This window comes from Numida meleagris, chromosome 4 (genome assembly GCF_002078875.1).
Source record: "Numida meleagris isolate 19003 breed g44 Domestic line chromosome 4, NumMel1.0, whole genome shotgun sequence".
In the NCBI taxonomy this organism is placed as follows: Eukaryota; Metazoa; Chordata; class Aves; order Galliformes; family Numididae; genus Numida; species Numida meleagris.
In genome coordinates, this window is record NC_034412.1 from 38,618,121 (window position 1) to 38,645,622 (window position 27,502).

General features: G+C 36.5%; 1 protein-coding gene across 2 annotated transcripts in view; it reads right to left on the bottom strand.

Moving 5' to 3' along the window:
• FBXW7 (F-box and WD repeat domain containing 7) overlaps positions 1–27,502 on the bottom strand; it is a 170,379-nt gene that overhangs the window by 74,216 nt on the left and 68,661 nt on the right. For both annotated transcript variants that reach the window (XM_021394149.1, XM_021394152.1), the window contains exon 2: positions 23,941–24,495. In XM_021394149.1, the coding sequence (XP_021249824.1) occupies positions 23,941–24,426 (486 nt within the window). In that variant the 5' untranslated portion in view covers positions 24,427–24,495. The remainder of the gene's footprint in view (positions 1–23,940; positions 24,496–27,502) is intronic.

A 27,502-nucleotide genomic window follows, 5' to 3' on the forward strand; every position in this document is an offset into this window, starting at 1 on the left:
AAACTGTTAAGTCCTGCGACCATTTACAGTGCACTTGATAGAAGCCCAATATAACTAAGGCAGAGGATGCAGAAGCTATGAACTGTCAGCTCCCATAACGGAAGGAGTTACACTTCCAAGGATCACAGTACACATTTTAAAGATGTTTTACTCGGTTTAATGTACAACAAAAGAGTGGAAGAAACAAATTCAAAGCAGGAGAAGGTTGATTATTTTTAAGTCCTGCCAGCATCTGAGTGGCCTGATCACATACTTGCCTGACACAAGTCACTACTGGTATTACATTTTGCCTGCTCAGTAACTTGGAAGTCAACTGTAGCTCACGCTCTAAAGTTTGTCGGGTTTAGGGCTGAACAATCAATGTTAAATAATTTAATGCATCACTTCTTAAATGAACAGAATAAAAAAAAAGAGTTGTACACCAGCAAAGACTACGTCAGAACTGTCAGAACTCCTATTTTACAGAAAAATGTCTTTTTGGTTCTTGCTATGTTTGATACAGCAATAAATGCACTAACAGAAGTATCAATCTTCTGCTTATACTCAAAAATCGGTATTATTCGTTAATACGTAGAAATGAAAATGCAGACCTTTTACACAACCAGTGCACGTTAGCATGGAAGGAACCCAATATGGTAACGGCTGTGAGTTATATGCAGGCTTTGAGTAGGTTGCAAGGCATGAGAGCAAAGGCGGAGCCTCGCAGCTTTTCCATAGCCGCCATCAGACCAAGAACCAGCCATTTCAGAAGACGAGCAAAACTTAAATTGCGAGTGAAAAAGTACTTCTACAGCATTTGTTCATTTCCAGCTTAGTCCTAATGATAAAAGAAAAGTAGATGCTGAACAGTTGCTGAGATCCCTTGTGATCCTAAAACCTCCAAGTCATTAAACTGACCACTCAAATGTGATTCAGGACAGGACAACTGAAAGACTGCAGTCATTTCGGAACAATGGAGTTTCTTCAGAGAACTGCTTTTTAAATGGTATTTTCATTACAGAAAATAGACAAAACATTATCATTACCGTGCTGACATCATAACATTTTAATATTGTCATGGCTTCCTTAAATCAGAGTCACGCAGTACATCTACTGAAATTAAAGAAAAATCCTCTATCCTGTGTTCCATACTAAGCTTTGACAAGGACAAAGGAACAAAACCTAACCAAACACATTCCAAATGCTCACTTTCAAGCAAACAATATTCAAAACATGCCGAAAATTTGAAACATTCTATTAAGAAAGGATTAACTTCATTGCTTCCAACCTCCCTATTCGCTATTCTGTGTAGTACTGAGTTTCAGAAAAGACTGCTTTTCCAAAACACACACAATACTCTTATAATAGCGGTGTACAGGCACATTCTAATATTTGCACTGCTGCAGGTTGATATTACGCTGGAGCCTTCAAAACATACCATATACCTTTTACACAGAAGACATAGACATTCAAAGCAATGTAATAAGAACTCAAGCTTTCAAAGGCAATCTTGTAAAATTCAGGTTTCATCTATGATTTCACTACATGAATTCACTAAAAGGAGTATTTTGATATTTAAGGGAAGCCAGAACATTTGCAAAAGCTGAGTCAGATTTTAAAACATGACATTAATAAATGGAATTAATATTTATTCTGTAGCAATAGAAAACTCAGTAGTGTGGGTTAAATTCATTATAAGGAGTAAATTTATTTGTAATCCTATTGAAATTAGTTTCAAAGAGCAGTGAAGACAAAAAAATTAATGACTTGAAAAGAATCTGAGCTTAGCAGCACGTAAACCACGCAACATAATCACAGAATCATAATCATATCAAAATCATGATATAAGTTGATTTGAAAACACATGTTATTGAAAATTTTTCTATTAGAGAACAAAAGTTAAAGAACACGTTACATGGGAGGTGAGGGGGTGCTGGGGAGATCTTAAGAGCCACTTTATTCCTATAGCTCCTGAAGTTGTAGCATAAGACTCGTGATAGTTTGTCAGGCTAGGATTGTCTATATATAAACTATATCGCAACCTCCACATAGTAACATGCTATTTTTATTTTCTGTAACAGCAAAAATGTTATCTCTGCTACTGAGTTACAAGACTATTGAAACCCTATGTTAAGAATTATTACTAAAAACATTTAAATATTAAATAAGTTTCTGAATTCTCTACTTTAGTAACCAACTGCATTGGTACAATTCAGAATGACATTAGATGGATTTTAGCTCCAAACTACCTACAGCACCTAAAAAAGCAAATAAAAGTAAACCCCACATTTATGAATACACATAGTTTATATGGATTTTCTCACCTAGGTGATACACATCTGTAAGATGATCTCTGCATGTCCCTTTAAATTTCTAAGACAAACAATATATCTAGATTTTAATTAAAATGAAGCAGAAGAATTATTGAAATAAGAGACAAGAGGGCTCTTCTGTGATACCCTAAGAGAAGGCAATGTACAGACTAGTACTTCCTCTTGGAATGAATACGCCATGACAAAGCTCTGAACCACAAGTAAAGTGATCAAAAGTCAGGTTTTAAAGAATTCTGCACTTACCCGTCTACGGCAGAAGGGCAAGCCCTGGGCAATGATGCTGATGCTAAATATCTTCATCACAGTTTGGTGTGGTAGGGGTTCTTTGGCACTTTTAAGATCAACAGGAACCAAGCCATGGTTTATGGCAGTTTTCCCAGGTTTGGACATTTTACTGCTCTAGCTTTGTCAAGTCTATTAGTAACATACAAACATTGCTTAAAAATAAAAAAACACCGTGCTTCTAAAGTTGCATGATTTCTTTTGAAAGTACACGCTTCAAAGTGGCGATTCAGCGCCGCACAGCCTGCTGCCTTTGTCTCTCAACCTTCTCCTGCCAAGTGTCCTGACCCGTCTGCTGCTCAGTGAAGTGCGAGCTATCCTAGTATAGACAGGAATTATACTGCGAAGGGGCAGGCAGACTGCTCCTGCCAGTCACACAGCTGGGGGACCTCCCCTGCCATGTCAGGGGAACACTTCTCTGAAAAGGGATCTGCAAATAAAAAATTAGGATTTTCCCCTTAACTGCCAGGAGTTTTAATTGCCACAGACATTTACATGTGTGTTTTAAAGGAAGAATTATTTTAAACTGATTTATTTTATGAGTTGGCACTGTCCTTTCAGAGGGAGAAACCAAGGAGACTCCAACCTTGTAGCAGCGTCACTGCAAGATCACCTCCACCACTCACCAGGTAGACTTCATCTGGAGGCTTTCAATAAAAATTTTGACAGACAGTGACTAAGAAAGCCACCCAGGCTTTGCTGTTTCTCACATGCTGTCTCCACAATCACAATGTTTTGCTAAGTCTCAACAATTAAAAAGGAAACAAAAGAAAAAATAGAAAGAAATGGGACTCACCCGAGGTGAAGATACTGTCTTGAAACTTACTCTTTTTAACCAAAAGGAAAACTACTATTTTCTTCCTATTACTCGCTACTGATGTACAGATACCACTGCCTGCATCACACTCCTCCCTTGGGCCTTGGTTCTAGGGACGAGGTGACACTGAGGTGTTCTTCCTTTCTGTGGCTGGTTGGGATGCAGGGCTGCTCAGGCCCAGCATCGTAGCATTATGAAGAAGGGAAGGGTCTTTGTGCGGAGAGAAAACTCATGGCCCCCTTTCTCTAAGAGGGCAGACCCTTAAAAGAGACAGACTGCTCTTAGCACAAGCTCAGCTTAGTGCCATTTGCTGGAGTAAGTTCTTATTCCACCAAAGCAAGCTAGAACAGCCATGTCTTCTAACTCAAACTATCTGCAATTAGTTGTTTTGGGGTGGTTTTCTTTTTCTCTTTTTTTTTTTTTTAAATCAAACTAGCTTTCCTACAATGCTGCTATGTTCCCACAACCTTTTCAACCTCCATACTTCAACGAGGTTCTTAAAAATGTATTCAAATTTTGAAAACCTTTTTGAGCAAAACTAAGTAGATAGAGACAAAAGCCTGTGAAAACGTCTTACGAAATTACTGATAAAAGATGCAGAAAGCCATCAAAGCCCTCATATGAACTGAGTCAGTACAGCCTAAAACAGTGAATAAATGACCATTAAGAAATCTTACATGTTCCTTTATGCACAACCTGGCAAAGATAATTAACTGTATAATTATGGAGGGGCGAAAGGAGGGAGCGTAGTAATGCTTTACTGCTTGAAGCACAACACTGTAACTTAACAAAAGACAGCATTAAAATATGCCTGTTATTAGCATCCCCACTTAGCCCTTTGTTTCCCCCTCAAAAAGCCAACCTGTCATCATGTTTCACTTGCATATAAAGGGCCTTCTCTGACTACACATTCGCTTGTTGAAAGCTTTTTTTTTTTTTACAAAAAAACCTACAAAAATCCAAAATGTTTCATTCACTATATATACATGTTACAGAAAGCATTTACTTAAGAAAAAGTCTCTCAGACAAATAACTTTTCCTCTTTACAGATACTGCATAAGGAAATGCTGTGATAGAATGGTAGATAGCACAGTATTTTCTTGCAGATATTTTTCTTTTCTACTGTTCCTTTCAAACGCCATTTTAAAGCAAGATTTAGATGTATATTCTCTTCTGAAAGACCCCCTATATTTCCTTATTTATATTCCACCTTATAAATGACAAAAAGCAGTTTATCATTAGCCTATACTTAACAGTGATATCATCAGATCATACTTTATATCATCATTCTGAAGGACTTGATTTTATACCAGAAATATTACATTTTCATTTGGCTAGAAGACTTTAGAAAGGTGTCTTAGGATCTCAGTTTAACTCAGACAAGCCTCAGATACTGCATACAGAAATTAACGTGCGTGTATGTTATCAGTAACTGCTGTAAAGCTCAGTTTTAAGAGACTGCCTCATTGCACAGTTGCTGAAAGTAAGATCCAGTGGTGCTGCAGGCTGTCCTATTTTACTACCAGCCATTACTGCTTGATATTAGAGCCTCCTAGTTTACAGACTCACTCCCCTCCTTTTCCATCAGCTCCAAACCAATGTGGAGAACAGGAACAGGATTTGGTCTGCCTGCAGCTCTGCATACAACTGGGAGCAGACAAGAATAAAACAAGGCATTCTCCCAGCACCACTTGCAGCACGTCTCCAGTCACAGATAATCCCCATACTTCTTCAGATACAACTCTGATTATCAGCCCTTTTTTATGTGTGTGGTTTGCGATAACAGTGTCAGCAGTATGTCAGTTTTTTCCTCAGTAATGTCCAAACGTTCCTAAGTGGCTGTTCTAGAACAAATCCACAGAGACTTATCTTACTTATAAAAAAAAAGTATCACGTTCCAGTTTAGCATTGCCCACTTAAGTGGATAACGCCAAAGTGGAATAGGGCTTTGTCACAACAAGTTACTACACTACATTTCACACTTTACCACATCAATATGCAAAAGCTTCAGTTTTGGTCTCTGACCGTTTTTCTTTTGTTTTTGTCATTGTCTCCTTTTCCTCCCCTCCGTCAAATGCTTACACTATCAGACTAGATTTTGTTGGTCCATTCTTGTCTCCACGTATCATCAGTTCTTGTAAGTCTTACAAGCAGAACACATTACTGACTGTAGGTATTGTCTTGCACTAATGTTCAAAGGTCCCAGGCTATGCCGGATGGCTACAAATATTTCATCAGTGAGAGTCCTTAGCCTGAAAATACAACAGTCTAATTTAAGCACTAAGAGACTGTAACAGGGAGACAGAACTGGAGAGCAGTGGCTATCTTAGAAGCGGCAGGAATACACTGCATATACTAGAGATGTTTTATTTTTGTGTTTATCACACATACACTTCTAATTTAAGCTTTAACAGAGTAGTTTAAAGAACAATTCTATTGCTTTTGTCTTTAGAAGTGTGTATTTTTTATACAGTACAGAGTAACAAAGTGTAAATTTGACAAGTTTGTATGGAAATATGAGCTTCACTACTTTGTAATTCATTTCTCTAACATCTTGTTTCTAAGTAAATTGGGATTTATTTCTAATGATGTTCTTTTTAAGCCCCTGCCTGTCATTTTAACTAGAAATTACCATTAGAAATTAGACCATTTTATTTAGATGCAGAAAAGTGCCTGATAATTTGGGTTTGGAAATATTAGTTTGAGACTGTCACGAGCTATTAATTGTAAACTTAAGAATACATAATATTCTTTTTGTTTTTTGAGTGCAGTGAAGAGACATCTTCGTAAAATGAAGTAAGCCCTAGCAAATTCTGTATCTTACAAAGTAATTAAGCATAAGTCTTTGGCAGAGCTTTTCAGGAACCTTTTACCAGAAATCTAAAGATACAAAATTTACTTGCTTGTTCATTATACTTAACTGCGGAAAGGTTAAAGGCGCAGCTCTAAGAATGTATTACAACAACGAAAATCAGCTTACTTATAACCTTTATAGAATCTTCTTTTAGAGCGCACAATTATTTTTATATTAATATTAATGTTACTAAAAGATGAAACAAACACTTAAGACATTTTAATATGGTGATGTAACAGTACAGGCCTAAATTAACTATTTCTAAGTACATAAAGACAGAAATGCATAGAGCAGAACCCCACACACTTTTTCAACAGTTCTTATCATTGGTGAGCAGCTGCCCTCAAATGGATAAAGCAGAACACTGCAACATTTCAAAAGTTACCTTCTCAAAGTAACAGGTATCAAGACCAAACATCAGGATTTACCCTTTGAATCTATTTGATAACGTACTGCCTAAATAATATTTTCAGAAAACTCTGCACAGTTGCAGCATAGCAAATACACTAGGATTTACATTATACACAAGTCTTATTGTTCCCCTGATGCTCACCCATGTGTAGAAAGAACCATTTCATGAGCAAAGCAAAACAATCTATGCTACACTGGTAACTATTCTTAAACAGTGAGTGTGGTCTCAAGCTTATTTATGTGAAGGACTTCAATACCAGTACATGAATAGCTCCCAAATGATATATTAAATATAAGCCTGCTTTGTAGAGGCAAATGAATAAGTTGCATAGAAACAAGGTACTGTTTTACCAAACTAACTGCAACTATATTAGTAGCACTACGTTCAAAACCAAGCATTGCTCAAGAGTCTACCATATCCCAATTTACCCAGCACAAAAATCTGGGTGTGTAGGAAAATAATGACCCAGATCCCTGAAGGGGGAACAGAGGGAATTGGTGGAGGGATCACTTCGACCTATTTATAGTACGGAAAGACCACAAAATTACTGGTGGCTCCCTGTAGTTCGTGAAAAAACAAGCATAGACCTGTTGTAACATGTACAGTTGAATTATAAAAGTTGAGATTCACGACAGAGATTACCATGGCAGTTGAAACGGTGTTTGAATTGCAGTAAGGCTTCTCCAAGGCATTACACTCCTACAAAAGCATTAGTGCACCTACATGGAAGAGAGGCAGCATAACTGTAAGAAAGCATAACTGTAACGAAGCTGTTTCAAGCTTACGCCTCAGTATGAGTTTTGTCTCAAAAATGGTTCCTGCGGTATAAAATAAGGAGCAAGTGTCATCTGAATCTGTTCATTTGGTCAGAGCAACGCTCAATTCCACAAAGATTCAGCCATACATAACCAGGTGATGGTTACCCTGTAGACGTTTCCTCAGCAGATGTAGTAATGACTGCCTCTTCATTTTCTAGCTACATTCTAGTTTCCCTGTAGACTTGTATCATCTTAATTTTTCTCTCTATTAGATTTGGTGAAAATTAGTCAAGAGATTCATAAGGTCAGGAAAGCAAGACAGACAAAGACAGTCAGATGCCTCTACTGCAGAAAGCTTTGCTTTCTCATCAAACCCCAATAACTCAGTGAAGAATCCAGATTTGCTTAATCTGAACTGACTCAGATAACACTTCTTGATTTTAATTCTGGCTTCAGAATAATATTGAGACACCCCCATCAATCATAACTGTGAAGAATGAGGTTGGTATCTATTAAAAAATCTAGTTTACATTTTTTTTTTACCATGAAAGACAAGAGGGAGATGCACCTTCCAAACCTGCTGGTAGATGCTAGTACAAGTCGTATGACACTGGACAAAGTTAGAAAAGTTTGACTGAAAAAAGTCAGAAAAGTTTCAATAACTACAGATGAGGATGAAGGTAAAGCCCCTGGCTAAATACTTCACTCTCCACACAGCAGCGTTAACTAGAAAACTACCAGTAGACGCCAAGAGAGAAGCAAAACATCAAGTATGTCAGCAAAGGCAAAATCATCAGACAAACAATCTATGAGACATTTGTCAAGACTCATATCTGCTTACAGATCCTGGTAACTGTGAGCACTTACATAGAAATAAATTTGTACTTAAATTTGACCTACTGTATTTGACTACTCATGTATGGCATCTAACTATAACACACTTGCCTGCTAGGAAACCCTAAGAGTAGATCAGAACATCCAACCATTAGCAAAGGTTCATTAATTATGGATCATAATAGTTACCACTGACGCAAGTGCGTTTGAAGGATTCTCAGGTTAAAGGATAGAAAAAAAATGACCAGATCTCTGGACCTATTTGATCTCATAGCTGATCATCTTTGGAACTGAAATGATAGAAGCAGGTTATCTGGATAGAAGCTGGTTATCTTCTTACCAGAAGAGCAGCACTCCCTGCTTGAGGCTGGAAAGCAGTGACTTGCCTTGTTTCTCACCAACCCCTTGCAGTATCTCATATTATAAAACTTACGGCCAGTTCAAATGCAGATTCATCCTCCTCTACCATCAAGGACATGCCCTCTGCCCTCCAAAATGGGGACTCAGATCTGCTATGAACTAAGTTAACACTTTGCCACAGATCAGCTGAGAAGAGATTGTCCATGTGTGAGTGTGAACCCTTATAAAAGTGATATAAATGTACTAGCTGTGAACAGAAGCTTGGAATTCAAGTGAATTTAAGGTACTATTTTTAATCCTGCATTTGCTGCCATGAAAATCATGATCGTGGTTTACCTGATGCACAAATACAATGCATCAAGCTTGAGAAACACAATACCTCTGAACCTTGCAGGCAGGCAGAAATTGATGAGAAAAAAACAGAACACAAGCAAACTGATGTTTTCAAACTTTTTAAGTTGAAGAAATAAAGCACAGGAACAATAAAATTGTTCTACATTCCAGCAGAACATCACGCAAATCTTCAGCCCTGTACAATTGCTCTACTGCAGACCCTAAGTTTCTGGTTTGGTATTTCTCTACCAAAAAATAGTGGGTTTGTTTTTTTGTTTGTTTGTTTTTTGTTTTTTTTTACTGCTATTCTCAGCTGATTCTAACCCAACACTATCCAATAATTTCCTTTTTGACAAACTATGCAATACCTATTACCCTCCTTTGCCTTTTACACCTAATCAAAAGGTAGTACAAAGCTGTTTCAACCTCCACTTTTTCAGGATGAACCATGACTTTGTGCATTGGCATTCAGCGTGCAAAGCTGAAACATCCCAAAATAAGGAGAAATCTGTATAAAAGGGAATATAGGAACTAGTTCAACTAATATAAAAAAAACTATTCGGGAAACAATTACAGAAAAAAAACCACCATGAGTTTAAGTCTCCAAATCTCTTCTAAATTTTAAGTGATGGATGACATCAATGTCCCTATTTCAGCTGTAGGTTGTTTAACATAGTAAAAACTGGTGAAGGAAGAAATGATAGTATCTGTAAATCAGTTGACTGCACAATTTGTGAAACTGTTTATGTGCACTGTTAGTCTAACAGCTATTTTCTCTAAAAAGGAGTTTTCTCCTCCCTGCCTTTCTCTGGCCACTTGATTCCAAGTTCTTTCTTAAACCAGCTACAGCACTTCTTACATGGTGCTCTGAAGTGACTCCAATTAGTAGGATGCCCCAAACCCGTTACCTTGGAAAATGTAAGCAGCTCACAAAGCAGCCACACATGGTAACACAAACACAAGATGGACATCAGAAGTATTTGGAAATGGAGAACAGCCAAGACCTCCACTTTCAGGCGACACTGAACTGTCAGGTCACCTCTCCCTGTTCTTAGATGCCTTAGTATGGATTAATGGTCCCGAGGAGACTTCAACAAATAAAACCTTTATAGGCTTATCAATGAACACAGAATTGAATATCAAAAGAAAGGGAAAGAAGCATGCAGCTGCAAGGCTGGCCTCAGTCACTAGTTATTAGTGCAAAAGAGCATTTGACCAGAGTATGAGGAGACCGTTTGCACAAGGTACCTTTCTGTAAGGTCATTAAGTATTTATGAACAAGATATAACTACATCCTTTCTAGTAAATTGCAGATTGGCACCTCAGTATCTCGATACTAATGATACTATTCTATCATTAAAGATATACTTAACCATGTACATTTTTAACTAATTCCTACCACATTTAGACATTCTGTAAACATACGAAGTATCTGCAATCAGAAACCTGTGTCATTTGGCTTTACTACACAAGCCTTCTAATGTTGTTTACTGTACTATAGGGTCTTGTTATGTCACTTTTTTCTTCTTTTTTTATTTTTAAACCATCCTTAAAGCAACGTGTTTTCTTCTCCTCACTAAACACTTCAGAAAATATTTCAGGTATGTAGCAGAGATCCAGCTTCACCATCTTGCATTTTACAAACATTCCAGAAATGTCTGCCCAATCCTCACTGGCTATAATATGATTTGTTGGTTAAGTACATTTAAGTCTAGCCAGAGTTGTACCAGCTGTTAAGAAGAACTGCTGCAGCTGCTATGCAGGAATTTCATTTGCTGACCACTTATTTATGCTTTTGTTGCACCTTTAAATAGAGCTGAGACAAGAATTAAAACTACAGCAACAGGTAGAGAAGTCATGAAATATTTAACAGTGGATTAAAATGCAAGTCAAATTCCCAGCTGAGGACAAGAAGGGGGGAGGGGAAGCAGGTATTTTTATTAGTAAGGAGACTGCTTTCACAAAAAGAAAGCTAGGAAACTGAAAAATTAACACTAATAATTCAACTTTCTTTTTTAAATATTTATATCACCTTTCCACATGAAGTGCAAGACTCTTAATGAGAAATTATCTGTTTGTGTATACTACACACATACATATACGCAAATTTAGTATCCAAATATTCAAAACTATGAGTATTGGTTTCTTAACAGTAGGTAGAAAGCACTGGTAAAAATTAATGTGGAACTTAAAATGTTCTCCCTTTCTACACATTAAATAGGAGAAAGAACATGCCCCAAAACAAGAGAAGGCTGTTAAAAATACTTCTGCCATATAATACATTAGGAATATATTTTTTTTTTGTTCCTGTAGTAAATGCTTCAGATACTGTTTATCCAGCAGTATAAACTCCCTCCTGTGTAGAGACTGGCAGCTCTCTATACAGCTGACAGAGAGCCGAGAGATTCAGCTACTGTAGCTAAATAAAATAAAAATAATCCAAAATAGAAGATACAACAGTGCAAAGTATTACACTGTGCATGTTTGAATATACTACAGATATCAAGGTCTATTTTGATACAAGATTATGTTTTTCTTACTAGAACTGTAAAATACACAGAAATCTAATGAATGCAACAACCAATTGTTATACTGGCATCCATTTGATAGCAACATATTAAGCTACATAATCCTTTTCAGCTGGTTAACAGCATACTGCAATGGGGTGTGAGGCTATTTATAAAGCTCAAGATATATGAAGTAAAGAATGTCTAGATTATAGAAAAGAAACAGGTAGTCTGTGGAAGATGTTGCACTTGGCTGCCATGGATGCCACTTTGATCTTTTATTTGTCTTCATTGTTGTGGGTTGTTTTTGGATTTTTTTTTATTTTATTTTTTTTTATTTTTTTTTTTTTTACCTGTGCTCATATTTTTTAATTATCAGGCAGTGGCTTTCTCTAATCTGTTCAAATATTGCTCATTATTTAAAATGCTTACAAGTGCTTAATAAACAATTACTTATCTTTTTAGTAAACATTGAAACTAAATCCTGAATTGAATCGACTCTTGCTTGACGCTTGTAATCCAAGCTGTCAGCCAAGAAAAGAAATGCAGTGCAGCAATACTAAAACATTCTTACTGGCACAGCATAGGAAGAATTTTTCAACAGTCTCTCAGAATTTTTTGTTCCCTCCAGACACACACACATGCACAGAGTCTGGTATACTTGCTATAGGACATGTAATACTAGGTGTTTACTCCACAGACAAAAATTGTGCAGACGGGTGTGAGTGCCTCAGGTTAAAAACTGGAATACCCTTGCTTTGGATCAAGCCCAACTTAAAGACAAGCAACAATATTTCATCTGGCAAGAACAAGGGATTCATAATGAATTATGTTAAGTCTGATTTCTCTCATTTAGCTGTGACACCTCCAGTCTGATATCGTTTTTAGTTACTCATTTAATTGATTTGTTTTCTGTGCTTCAGAAAATCTGACCAAGGGATCAGAACTTCTGCATTACATTGGTAAAAACGGTATGCATTTTTGCATTTTTTGTCTATTACTTTTTTTTAGTACTCAACGTATTTGGGTCAATAATGATCACAATAGTTGCCACCTATGAGGGACACTCCATAATTTAAGCGAGAAGAATAAGGGTGTCCTGCCCACTGCCAAACATAGATAACCAGCAGCTGAATAACGTAATAAGAATGTGCTTTGCATTTACAGGAAACATTACTACTTTACTTAGAAGTTGGAGCAATGACTTTTGTTGATGAATAAGATGGAATTCATCCCTGCTGGCAATCTATGGTGGCTGTAGGTACATTTTCCACTTTAGTAGAGGCACCAGGGATTGAACAAATGTATTAAAATTTAATAAGCATTAACAGAGTTGTATTTCATGACACAGCTGAAAAACACAGCCACTGTCTCCCAAGATTGAATTTCACTGAATATTACTAAAATTCACTACTTGCTCCTTTCATACTATGCAATATGGTAAGGTAGTAAGGTTAGTAGAAAACATTAGATTTGGGTTAAACAAGTATGAAAAGGAGAAATGTTCTCTACAGAAACAGTTGGTTTGGACTTGGGACACAAATCCGAGCACTTCCTTGATAATTGTCTCCTTTTCAAAACCTCTGCCCCTTTACAATCTTTTCATTACAAATATTAAAAAAAAACTTGTTAGCCAGAAAGAAGGAAATAAAGTAAGTACCGAAGAGATGCCTGAAAGCAATGCTTTCCACTAGTATTTTTTGTTATTCACCTACGTACAGGATATAATGAATTTCACCTTTAAGATATCAATACCAATTAACTATATGTAATATTACACTATAAGCTGCACTATGTAGAGTTAATGAACACACAGTTTTGTATCGATTTTAAAAAAAACATAAAATGCACATTACAGTAATTTGGTGAAGACCTGAACTTGTTTTTCCAGAAGAGAAAGGCAAAACTCTGGCAAAATTTCCAGAAAATTGAAGTTTACATTGTTTTCATTAACCACACAATGGACAAAAAGAGAGAAGAGGCTTTCAACAAAGTTTACAGTTTATGGAAACACTTGTTATAGGTTTTATAGCTATTTCTTCAAGTAGTTTCCCCAGTAAAGGAAATCGCAAAATGTCCACACATAATCTAAACCAAACATTACAGCAGATTAACAAACAAGCACGAAAGGCAAGCTAAACCATTGCATTACAATACAAGCACAGCTTCATGCACAGGTCACAGCAAAAAATTCTACCGAAGAAAAGCAGTTCATTATCAACTGACATGAAATTCTTGTAGTTCAAACACTCTTCCGAGACAGCTTGGAAATTAAGGATTTAGTTGGTGGTTGTTTTTTTGTTGTTTGTTTGTAAAGATTTTGCCTGTTCAGAAATGATTCAAGTATCTTAGAAATTAACAGTGTAGAGTTTTTCTTCTTGTACTCAAGAATTTATAAAGTTATACAAATTATTTTATTGTATACAGTTTGCTGAATACCAACACATTCAGCAGATAATACAGGCTATAAAGGAAATAAAGGATAGCTATTGCTACTTTACAGATTACAGTGACAAATGCATCAAGAAAAAAAAATGTTAGCCCTGCAGCAGCTGTTAAGCGTAATTCTGGTCCTCTGATCACCTACTGTCCCTCTGCCCCTCTTCACTTATTTCAGATCTCATAATTTTTTGAAGTATAAATCATCAGCAAGTACTAGGAAGGTACTCACTGTAACATTTTTAAACAAACTTTAATACCAATTTGGCTTCAAATTTGACGATCATCCTTTAAAAATAAATTTAAAAAGATTAAAAATAATCTACAGCATTAGAAAGTAACTGACCAGCAAAGGTTTTTACATTCCTCACACTTGGATTCACCATTTGAATCAAGTTTCATAACCAATAACATCAACTTTTATAAATGACATTCAAAGCAACAGCATCCACTGATAAAAAGCTCAGAAAATACAGCTGCATCGCTAGGGAGTAGAGATATTTGGGCTAAGGATCACATCAGGCAACAGCACCTGCCACATAGTCAAGACGAACGTAAGGAACAAATGGCATATTTAAGCAGGCAGACCTCCCTCTTAAATGCATTAGTATTAAAATATATGTGTTATTCCCCACAGAGTAAGCACACTAAGTATTCTCAAGTATGCTCTCATGACTTCTACTTCATAACATCATTGCCATACAATTAACAAGCTCAAATATTACTGAAATTCTTGAAATGTACTACATATGTATTAAAAAGCTCATTTTTATTTAGAGTACTAAGATCCAGAGCAAAATTTAGGTACTTAATTGGTGTTGATTTCAAATCCTACAAAAAAATTGCGTGCGGAAAGACAGTGCTTCAAGTTAATTATTCTACAGAAATGGGTTTGATTTTTTCTACACAAAGCCATCTAGCAACCTGACAGAACAGTCCGAGTCACACAAGCAAATTCCCTTGCAGTATTTACAGTGTTCTGCATAGATTCTGAAACTACAAGACCACTCACGTTAATACAACCTAATAGCTAAGCACCACTTCAGATCAAGTCTAGAAGAAGAGACTGCTTCCCAAGAGATGTGGCTGGCATTTCCTCTATTGTAGGGAAGGGCTGGAGGTATGCCTGTGTACAAATATACATCTCCAAATGAAGAACACTTATGTTCAGAAAGAGCTACTGAATGCGCCCAGCAAAGACCATTGGCAAATAAGAAAGTTGCATGCTCTGAGACACAGGCTGCATCTTCACTGCACAAAGGGTGCAATGCTACAGTTAAGTCAGATATTGGTACAGTCATACTGGGCACAAGTATAGTAATTTTCTAGTGTGACTAGCTAAGGTAAATCCCTCATCTGGAAGACTGACCCCAATTACTGGTAAAGTGCAAGAAAATTGCTTGTGCCTTACTCAGCTAGGTCTTTAGACTATTAAAGAATCTCTGTAGCAGGAAAACAGAGAACAAAATCAGCACTAACTCCTTCCACACAAAGCAAACACACATCTTTCTGTCATGAAGGCAACAACAACAAAAACAACAACAAAACCACCTGCTTATTAAATACTGTCTCGTAGTCAAAACTATGACTCTGACTGCCCATGTCAATGCTTTCTGTTAAACTTCTCTTACTCCCCAGGCACTGAGATTCTTGACTTTCCTGTCTACACAAAATTGCCAATTCCACAAATTATACACCAGAACCGTCCATTAATTCTGTAGTAATGGTTCTAAAAAATCATAATGAATAACAATAAAGTACCCTACATAAAGGTAGAGAACAAATCTCTTCTGTAAGAGATTCCTCTCCTTTGACTGCAAAGAACATTTTAAGGAACAGGCTTAATTACCAAGTATTTCAAGAATTTTGCATGAGAAAGTTGAACCAGGTAGCCAAGTTTTTTAGATAAGCCAAACTATATTGAGAATAACCACACATTAGAAGCAGAGCCCATGCATCAATTTGCAAGCTTCGTGATCCTCTTACAGACTAAAGAAAATCAGCAAAGCAGCAATTATTTAATGCCAGCTCTACCTGCAAGTGAAGGCACAGGGGCAATTCTACTTACAAAAGGCAACAATATAGCTAACCTTCAACAAATGGCAGGCAGAAAATGAACCTGCTGCTTAAAATCAACTAAAAGCAAAGCAAGTGAAAAGCATTTTTTCAAAAGCAGTGCTGGTATTTGAATTAAAGAAACAAGCTGTAGGTTATAACAAAAGAGGAAGAATTTTGCTATTTACAGAGAGACTGAGAATCTGCATTCCTTAAATATTTAAGAAACTACATCTTAATGACAGTGCAGAACCTAATTGATTCTGCATGCTTGGAGTTATTAGTGACTAAACTGTGCAGAACATAAGAAGTCCGAAGTTGTAAGTGCTGACTGACATCAATCTGAGAGCGTGACTATTTGTAATGTTACTACACTCCAGCATAAAAATACAGCTCTGTACTGCAAGAGCCAAAAAATGTTATTTTCAAAAACTACAAAACTTGATCCAAGAAATTAAGCTATTACAGTAATGTAAAAGCAGCTCTGACTTGCAGTTTTAAAGACCATTAAATCTATCGTAAGTCATTTACTCATCTTAACTAGCTGTATTTTAATGGCATACTTCAGAAAAACCAAGGGGAGTGAATGGCAAGTTTCTAAGCTTTTAAAGATAGCGATATGGAAGCAGCTATAATTAGGAAGGAGAATCTCAGGGAGAAGTGCAAGGAAAAATTCTACTGCCAGCTTTTTTCTTCCTGATACTCAGAGCAATTCCTAAAATGTACTCATTTTCACATAGCTTTAAATGAATTATTACTCTGTTTAAAAACTCTGTAAAGCAATGTGATAATTGTTAGACGTCTCAGGAGATGAAAAACATGAAGAATCTAGATAGCTTATGTGTGATCCCTGTAAAAGAAGAAAAAAGGAAAAAAGTAATTTCCTTATAACATAAACTTTTTCTGTTTTGTGCACTCAGAGCAGAGAAATATACATCACACTCCTAATACACAAGCCATGTGGAAATATTTAATTATCTGTTTTTGAGAAGTATCCCTGCATCATTTCATAGACTGGGCACAGATTTCTTCACAAAAACATCAAGTCCTTCTGTTGCAGTTGTACTTATTCTGTAGATTGAAAAAACACTCTTCTAGTTTTAGCTGCAGGAGGAGGGAAAATCTCAGCAAAGAACCACAGCACAACTCTCCATCAGACTGCAGCGCAGTAATAGCAGCACCCTCTGCTGCTGAAAAATATAAAAATATTAACACACATTGGTACAAGACAACCACTCCACCTACAGGCAACACCAAACCTTCTCTAAATTGAGAGTATTGCCTTTAGGCAAAATAAACACCCACTTCCTGAAAAAGCAGAATGGCTCTAATGATACTTTTCTTTCCCTTTTATCTCTAAAAAGCTTTTAGTTTACTACTTAACTTCTGACAATAAGTTTAGACTTTCACAAATCTCATTTCAATTCACACAGACATGAATTGCCCAGTGCAATCTTTCCTACAGTAGCCACCTAGTTTCCTTCAGCTTTAAAAATTGATATTATCCTTCCACACAAAACCAGAATATGTATTTTTATATCCTTGTACTCTGTAAGCTTGGAACAAGCACCTTCGAGTAAAAAATTTTCTCCCAGTCTGCGTAATCTAGGAGCCCAAATATAATTATTTGAGCATAGTTCCGTGTTTCTTTCAGAACTTGAAATTTGGGTATTTAGGCTCCAAGAAACAGCTCTTCCTGTGGCACATGCTCTCCTAGCTCTACTGAAGTCAAGCCAGCTCATTTGGTCTCCTCACCACTCTCCTGGGTCAACAAATAAACACAAAAAGGCAGCCTTGGAATAACAGTGATAATCACACACACCACCCAGTAACTTTATGGCCAAACAGGAACTATGTATATGAAACCTGGAATCAGATGGAACTAATCTAAACATACCATTCTTACAAGACAATTAGGCTGCTTCTCAGCCTTTACCATTGCTGTATGTTATGGAAAGGAATCATCTTAGTAGTTTTTGTAAAGTAGCAAATGCTCAAATATGACAACTGCTTAAGGGGCATCACGTTTTGTGGGGTTTTTTTCATGGTTTTAGAGCCAACTACACACCTCTCAAGAATTTTTCCACCTGCATTTTAACTAATTGCCTTCTGATTCTCAGGAAGCTCTGTTAACCAGCAAATCCAAAACAGTCACAGCCCCCCATCCTGTGACTAGCAGACCTACACTGAACACAACACTAACTCAGAAAATCAGCGCAGGGTTGTGCCTGGCAGAATGTCCGACCCTTCAGGAGGTGTCAGACTCACCGATGCGCAATACATCCTGCACAAGCCATAGTTAGCACAGAAATATTGCTTTCACATTGATATGTGCTCATTTACAAAGCTTTGTGACACAGGAAAAAAGGAAATAAATGTTTAAGAGGATTTGTTAGGCCTACAAGGACTCTTCTTGAGCAGCACCTGTTGTCCAGAACCATTGAGCATGGCCACGCACTGACAATCCTCCTGCTTTACCCCTTCGATGAGATCTTTTGAGTCCTTACAGAATACATGAAATTACTTTCAGTACTTTCTTCCTTCAAAACACAATTTGTGGAAAAATACAAAATAGCTCCTGGAATTGCATTGGGAATGGGACGGCGTGGTACGAAAATAAGAACTTACACTAAAATCCATGATGGAATCTTCTGCCTAAAGCAAGATGCAGACTTCAAGCTTAAAGACAACTGTCCCAACAACTGGGACAGATATCTCCCAACAACTGTTTCCTAACATATAAAACATGATTTTGCGACAGAGGTAATAAACTGCATCTTTTAGGTTCTATATAATCTTCATGTATTGATTTCCTCTTTCACCAGAGACCAACTTCAAGCACGCAAGCAGGAGAAAGAAAGGAAATGCATCTTATTACTACAGTTTGACCTTGAGCACATAATTGCCTTTGGAGATGACATACTTTTATAACTATTTTGTTTAATTATAAAAACCTGTGACAACATTTGCTGGAATGCAGTTAATCCCTCTCAGGATTTATTTATTTACTGTCAAGCGACTTTTTCTAATCGAGGTAGCTTCAACATGAAACATGACATAGAATTTTATATAAAGAAAAACTAATATATCTATATATACATCACGACATCTTTTTTCAACTTTCTACAATATATGTCAAGTAAAACCAAAGCCAAATAAATCTGCAAATTATTTCAACTGTTTAGGAACACTTTTTTCTACAATAATGAGGATGCCAATACTCCTACAAGTAAGGAAAGATCAAAGCAGCCAACCAAAACCAACTCATCTTGACAGAAACTGAAAACAGTGATTAAAACTCAACGGATTTAAGTATACTGAAGACAACAGCTGTTAATATTAAAAAAGCTAACAAACTAGGAGTTGTAGAAAGAATTAAGCAACAAAAAGACAGAATGGAATAAGGTAAATATTGTACATATATATATGCATGTGTATTTAATGATTAAATTATTTTCAAGAGCTGGAACAACCAAAATATTTTAGCAATTTCAAGTAATTCTAGTGGCAGATTGAAAGAAATTATAAAAGGAAATTAAGTACAAACTGGATAACCGTATGCTAAAATGCAGGCATCAGTCCAAGAGAAATTAATGCAGCGGCAGACACAGAATTAACAGAGCTGATAAGAAAGTTGATTTCAATTTTTGCCATAAAAACATGCCAGTTGTCACCTGTGGCATATACATCAGTTTAAGTAATGATAATACTGCTGACATTATATATTTGTTGCAAGTACCATTTTAACAGCATTAACACAGTTATACAAGCAGATCTAAAGTAAGCTAAAATGTTAATTTACATAAGTTACTTATGACTGATGGTGAGTACCAAATATACGTTCTTGCCCTTGCAGTGCTATGAATACCACATCTATTGGAGGATAAACGCAATTAAGGATAGTTGCTACAAAATATCTGATGTATTGTAAATGCACTTGTTTGCTCATGTTGCAGTTAAGTGTAACATGATCATTCCCAAGCAACTCAAGCAATACAAAGTAATCACAGGGCAATGGCACCAGATGATGTAACTAGGAGGCAATCAGCAAGGAATCAGCATCAAGAGCACCTCGTATGCATTACTTATGTTGCCCTCCTATGCTTATTTAATATTTTTATGTAACTGACATGACAAACAACACTTGACATATATTGAGAGGAGTTAATTTTAACAGTTAAGGATCTGATAAGGTACACTGGATATAAGAAAACTCTATTCACATTAACATAACCAAGTGTTGATTCATTTTTCTAGGTACAGAAAACACGGACCATTCTTACCAAAAGCCCTCAGAAAAAGTCTTGCATCATATTGGACAAATAAGACAAGCATGAAATCTTAATACATTGCTGTAGTCAAAGATGTTAACGTGATAGTTTGTTACACAAACAGGTAAAATATCAAGTACAAATACATTTTAATTAGCCTTGTTGCAAGAACTAAAGTTCTAATGTTTACAGTCCAGTTGAATGTTCAAAAATCAGAGTTTTCAGGGAGTATCATAATGAGGGCAAAATTAGAAAAACAGGTCTATTGGACTCCGTGCCCCAATTACTTACATTTAGGAAGCCTTTTTAGGAGTGAACTTGATCACTTTATGTACAAAAAAGAAAAACGTGGTAAAGGGCTCTTCAGTTCAACTGGAAATGGTCAAAGAGGATGAAGGAAAAAGGCAGAGTTTCAGTATAAAGATAGATCTACCTTGCTGGACTGTTTTACTTTACAAGTAACGAATATTTTCTAGAAGTCTGCTTTAGGTTGCACAGAAGGCAGTACAGAGCAGCTTAATATTTTATGCAAGGAATTGTAACACAATCACAGTGACCTTTCTGGATTCCCAAGGTATTACTGGTGAAACGTCCTGAACCATGTGCCCTCTCTCATTTTAAGTCATAACATTTTTAGAACATTGTGGTAACAATTATCTCAACTACTTACAAAGAACAGTAATACCGAGCAAATATTTATATACTTACATATAATCAGGTGTTGTATAATTATTATGTAATGTATAAATATATAAAAAATGTTTTTAACACTTCCAGTTGAGTTTATCAGCCCGCACACAGCGAGCTCGCTGGTGTCAAGCAGAAATCTAAGACGATGGGTAGCAAATGCAACTGGGATATGGGAAAAATGACCAGATTAGAAAAGGACTTTATTCAGTACTTCAAGAGAAAAGAAAATGTAAAGAGACAAAACAGAGATATCAAGAAGCTCACACGAGTGCACAAAGACAGTTCTGACAGCAGCAGTTACAGTTTTATCCAGTCTCAATATTATTCCCTGGTATCTGGCAGTGCTGAAAACACCCTGTTTGTCATCAGTGTTGCTTCACACAACTAAACTAAGCTAGCAGCTGCACTGGATCAGGCACTGCTTGCCTCTGAGGAGCTGGGTTTACATCTGACAAAGACTGTAGAGTGGTAGATTCAGCCCCCTCAGCTGATACTATCAGTGCAAAAAAAAAGGTATCACAGGAAAAAAAATCACAGGAATACAGAACACAATAAGTGAGCAAGAAACTCAAGACAGATTTACAAGGAGAACTGCACTAGACTACAAATGCTGAGAAGCACATCCAAAACAATAAAAGAAGGCTATCATGTTTGAGTTTCCTTGGATGAGTCAACAGGTAGAACCAGAAATACCGTCTGTTAGTCTACAAATACCCCTTTCTCTTCTCAAAAGCACCATATCCATTAGTCACGAATGAACTACCAGAGTAGAAACAAACATGCTCTGGCATAGCTACATTTCTAGAATGTTTCCTAAAACAGAATGTGTTCCTCCGGTTAAATTATGGTCTACTGAAGAATTCGTAAAAATCAATGCTATAACCATGAGCTAAAAGCAGCTCCAGCTCAAGCTGCTTTCTGTGCTGTTCTTTCAGGTACATAGTTAAAACTACCCAAAATGAAGTCACATTAGGAATCAAGAACAATTTCTACAGACTGTTTTCACTACCTAGGCTCCACAGACAATTCTTGCAGTAGCACAGCCTGGGGACACAGCACAGACTGAAACAGCAAGCACTGCGTGGAAACAAAATGCAAAGCAACTATTAGACAACACAGAAATTATGCATCTATACAAAATGTTTCAGACAAACTCCATTAGGCAAAATCTCCTTGAAATATCACTTTATATCAAATATGCCTTAAAGAAAAGCAAAATTTAAAAATTGCATTCAGCACTGGAGATGATTTAAAAAAAGCTTCAGAACTGACCACGACTATATTTGCTCTGAGTTTGCATATTTTAAGTATGGTTATTTACAAAACATGAAAAAGTTTCTGATATAGGGAGCTGGATTATACACATTTTTGAGTGTAAACATCTCTTAACATTAAGTCTAAACTGGATAGGATGCAAGTTGTTGTACAATAACAAGTAACACTAAATTATGGAAAACCAAAGCATCGCAATAAAAATGAAATGTAGAAAGCTCACTGAATGATATGAAGTTGGACTGTATCATACTATTTAATTCCTAATTATAAATCTTACATTTCAGTAGCTTGAACGGTAGAATTACAAAGTTATATCATTTTCTAAAAACACATGCAAACAAAAATCTAAAAATCAAATATACTAACAGCAATACCAAAAAAAAAACCCGTTGTTGTAACTTCCAGATGCAAGCATTTTGACTATTTACTTCTAATGTATCTTCAAGACCAATTCTCTATCAATACATTTATCATAAAATCGTAAAAATAATTCGGGTTGGAAGGGACCTTTAAGATCATCTAGTTCCAATCCCCGTGCGATAGGCAGGGACCCCTCCTTCTAGGACCAGGTTGCTCACAGTGCCATCCAGCCTGGCCTTAAATGCTTCTAGGGAGGGGGAATCCACAACCTCGCTGGGCAACCTGTTCCTGTGAGTGTTCCACCCTCACAGGAAAGAATTTCTTCCCAATATCTAGTCTAAATCTGCCCTCTTCCAGTTTAATGCCATTTCCCCTCATCCTGTCACTATGTGCCCTTGTAAGAAGTCCCTCCCCAGCTTTCCTGTAGGCCCCCTTCAGGTACTACTATGAAGTCCCCCTGGAACCTTCTCCAGGCTGAAGAGCCCCAGCTCTCTCAGTCTGTCCCCAGTTATAGTCATAGTCAAACAAACAAATGAAAATGGCACGCATGCTTTTCCAGAGAGCCACTTGCTTGCTCCTCCCTTCTGTTATTCAGTATCACTGCTTTCACTATTCTTTCAGATGTTTTTGCTGCTCCAAGTTAATAGAATTTAAAGTTAATAGAAAACATGGCAAACGATAATAAACATCGGAACTAACACATTAGGTTAAACTTGTAACAATAAAAATGTTAATAATTATTTTCAAATTGTTGATGCAAATTGGAAATTTTCGACAGTCATTGAACACAAGCTCCTTATAAGTAGGATAGAATACAGCATCATATAATGACTTTGTAACTGAATGACTGGCTCTTTTTTTTTTTAATCTTTAAATCCAAACTTTGTCAATGCAATCAATGTGATCTGGCTCGAAAGAACTTTAAGTTTCTGTAACATTCCACCTTAACTTATCACAACAATCTCTTAGAACCAGATGTCATAGAATTCCACGTATACACAACTGCTTACCTTCCTTCTTGCCTGCTCTGAAAAGGAATACATCATAAATAACCCCTGGAATATCTTATAAAACACATGAGTCTATATATCAAAGTATCCACTAAAAAAAAATATATGTTCTTTTGAAAGTAGTCTTCAGAGTTCCAGTGCCTAAAAAGGAGTACTTAGTCATGTCAAATGCATGCAAATATCTTAATTATTAACAGTTAGAATGTTATCATTTATCAAGAATTTATACAGTCCACAAACTGACTTCCTTAGGAAACTAAAATCTTCACCTTATTTTAAAACTTTAGTTTAAATTTAGATATGTAAATTACTTTCCAAAAATCCAGAGTTAAACAAAATTGAGAACACAAAAAAAAAGAACCATTTCTCACCTTTGTCTTTATGTAGAATGGTGATGACTGGTGAACAGGCAAGTCTATGAGGCTATTGGAATTAGAGACACTGTTACTGTTTGCATGTTCATCTTCTCTACTGCTGTCATCAGACTGATCAAAATCATCGCTCTCCTGGTCCATTTCCTCCTCCTCTTCCACCTCCTCCTCTTGATCACCAGCATGTTCATCATCGTCTTCCTCTTGGTTACAAGTGGATTCTTCATCCACTGTAATAAGTCTATTGTTATTTTCTTCTAACTGTTCTCGCTGGGATTCATGTCTGTCATCAAACCCAGGTTCTTCTCTTATCTCTCCATTCCTCCCAATATGCTGTTCCTCTTGTTGTTGTCTTTGCTGCTGCTCCTCCTCTTCTACAACACGATTCATCTGCTCCTCATCTACTTGGCTTGAGGAAGCATTACCTCGAAGAGATCCACCAGTTCGTCGCCTCTTGCTGCCCACAGAGAGCAGTTCCTGATTCATTTCCAAAAGCCAGCTTGCTACTTCTTGGACCTTGGCTAGGCTATCTGAAGATGCAAATGCTTTCACATTCTAAAGAGACAAAAATAGAAAACGTGGGAAATTTTAAGCTGTATTTTTGATTATATCAAGAAGCATAAGAAATTATTACATTATATTATTCCCAACAACTTCAAATACCAAGCAGTAATTTGCATTAGTCTGCACACTGGGTTTTTCCAGTTATGCATCAGCTTTGTATCAAGAGTCTCTCCTACTACCATACAGTCCAATTATGAGCTCTGTAAGCATTAGATCTTTCCAAGTTCAGACGTTTTTCAAAACTATCGCCCTTCTAGAAAATCCACCAGAATCATTAACACACAATCATTAATTTGTCAAATTATATGATATCATTTGCTCAAAACTGGACAGTGATCATTTTCAAATGTCATTATATATTCCCTCTCATTTGTTCACAGACTTTGTACTTGACTCAAAATTAATGACTTCATTTTTGTCTACATTGTAAGACCAGGCCAGGTATAAGTTTCCTGTCTTCTTACTACAATTTTGTTTTAATTAAATGCATGGTAAAAAAAAAAAAAACCACCTGCTGTAGAATGGTCTCACCAGTGGCAAGGCTTAAACTGGCCACAGACACACAGCAATCACAAGCCCTTGCAGACCAGAAACAGCATACGCTTTAATAGACTAAAATCACTGTAAGCAACAACTCCAAAATCTAACAAGCCACAAGAATTGTTAGATAAGAGCACAGAGATTGCTCAATTTGCTTACACATTAAGGAAATTGAATAAATACTTATGTCAAACACCAGGAGACAATTTCCACATCATCTACACATCTAGCTACACATGCGGATGCAAGCAGGACACAAGAACAGAGGGATACAACACCATCCAGCTATGTATTAAATTTGGCATCAAGTTTTTCAGTTCTATCCATCCTCCTTCACAGCCAGCACTTCATTAATCCAGTTGTCCAAGATTCAAGGGCTGTGCCAAGTACATGATATTAGACATGAGCTCAACTAGCAATCAGGTTCACAGGCTTCAAGTGAAAATATGTGTCACGAGAAAGTAATCAGCTTTTATTTGTAGAACCTCTGTTCTCAAGTGTACGTATAGCACATCACAGACTCGGCATGCTGAGTTGTAAGAGATTCAGAAAGTACAACGCAGTACAGAAAAGCAGCATGAGCGCACAGTCTCCTCATAGCAGAAGCAGTGGAAGACTTAAGTTTCCCTAAGTATTTCAGTAAAGGAAGATACTCTCCAACCCAATCTTCTACCACCCTCCCAGCCAACAAAGAAAAACTTTGAAGAAGGTCTTTACCAGCCATAAGGGTTTGTTTTTGTTTTGAGGTCCTAGTTTTGTTTGTTTTTTTAAAAAAACAACAAAAATTTAAACATTTGAAAACATGACATCTATTGCTGAGTGGAAAGTAACAGAAACCATAGTTCTATTGTGTTGTAACGTACAAGCCACAGAAGTACATTTACATATGTTTTTGAAATCTTGCTTGGAGAAGAATGCATAGATAGAATTCTGCACACTTGTCTCCTCTTCTGCAGGGAAGCAATCCTTAAATCTCAGAATTGTGGCTTTCAAGTTTCTACAGTCCAGCCAAGTATCAATTGCTCCCAATAAATCCTTATGAGCTGAGAAGCTGAAATAGGCAATCCAAGAAAGAGCCCACGTGCAATTAGTTCCCATCCACAAACTAGAAGCTAACAGTAAAAGATAATTAAACTACACATGTCAAGGCACGGACACAAATGAAGCAGAGAAAACTGTGCTGAATTTTACTTTTACTGGTGGAATTAAACTGTTCAGGCACTGGGATATACGTGACCCAAAACAGAAGCTGATGACTCTAACCTTGAGCGCAAGAGGCATCAAAAGAGAACATGCTTAATTTTCTGTACATAGTAAGTAGCACTTGAGAAAGATGTCATTAAGAGAGTACTCTAAGAAAAATGTTTTCATTTAGTTTTTTTCCCTGAAGCCTTAGCATATTGGAGCCATGTTTAACCACCCCATTTCCCAAATCAGTCAAATTTATTTGTGTATACAATCTGAGTCTAGTACAACTTATCAGGCTTACTACATAGTTAAGGCCTTAAGGTATGCTTTTGTCACATCCATGTTTTCCTCACAAAAAGCAAAAAGATTTGTATTTTTTGAAACAATAAATCATTTAAAAATCAACTTTAGAAGGATCATACTAGAAACTAATATCTTCTTAATCTAGCCATTTTAACTTCTACCACAAACAATTCTCTAATTAGAAATCAAGCCTAAGAGTTTTAAACATGTTCTTTAATAACAACAATATAATTTTAAATATATGCACGAATTATCTATTTAGGACATACTTAATAAAGGTGCAAATGCTGCACTTGTCTCCAAAATATAAAGCTTACTTTCAATTTTTATCAATAAGCAATATGAAAGGTCAGCGTGGAAATAATGAAGTAATAAATATATCCAATTCTGCTAAATGCATACATGACAAAAATAACTATTGTTACTGATAACAATATGCCCAAAAGATATTGCAGCCAATCAAATGAGCACATACTAGTTCTTTTCTGTATTAATTATTCCTCAATTTTTTGCAATGACCATCAATTCACAAGGTTAGCTTCAGCCATATATTATTTCGACTCTATACCTAAATGAATTCAACTTGTTTTTTTACCAGAAGCCAGTAGAATACTTTATCAAAATTTAATTACAAGCAGTAGTACATCAGAAAGCATCAATACACAAAGAGGTGATCCATTTGCAGAAGCACAGACGGATGTACATTATCTGAGAGATTTGAAAAATTAAAGCTGCCTTCTGTCACATAAGTGCTTTCAGAATTAACTACAGCCAGCTAATACGCAAGATGCAATCATTTCCAGATAGCATGTAGATAAGAAACAGTACAGGATTACTATTTCTCAGGACTACGTGTATTTTCAAATCTGCTACCGGAGAACTAAGATGCCATGTTTTCAGCTGCTGCAGGGCCTCCCGCACGTGCACTCAGAGCCCCATCTCTGAATCACCTCAGAAGATGGGTACC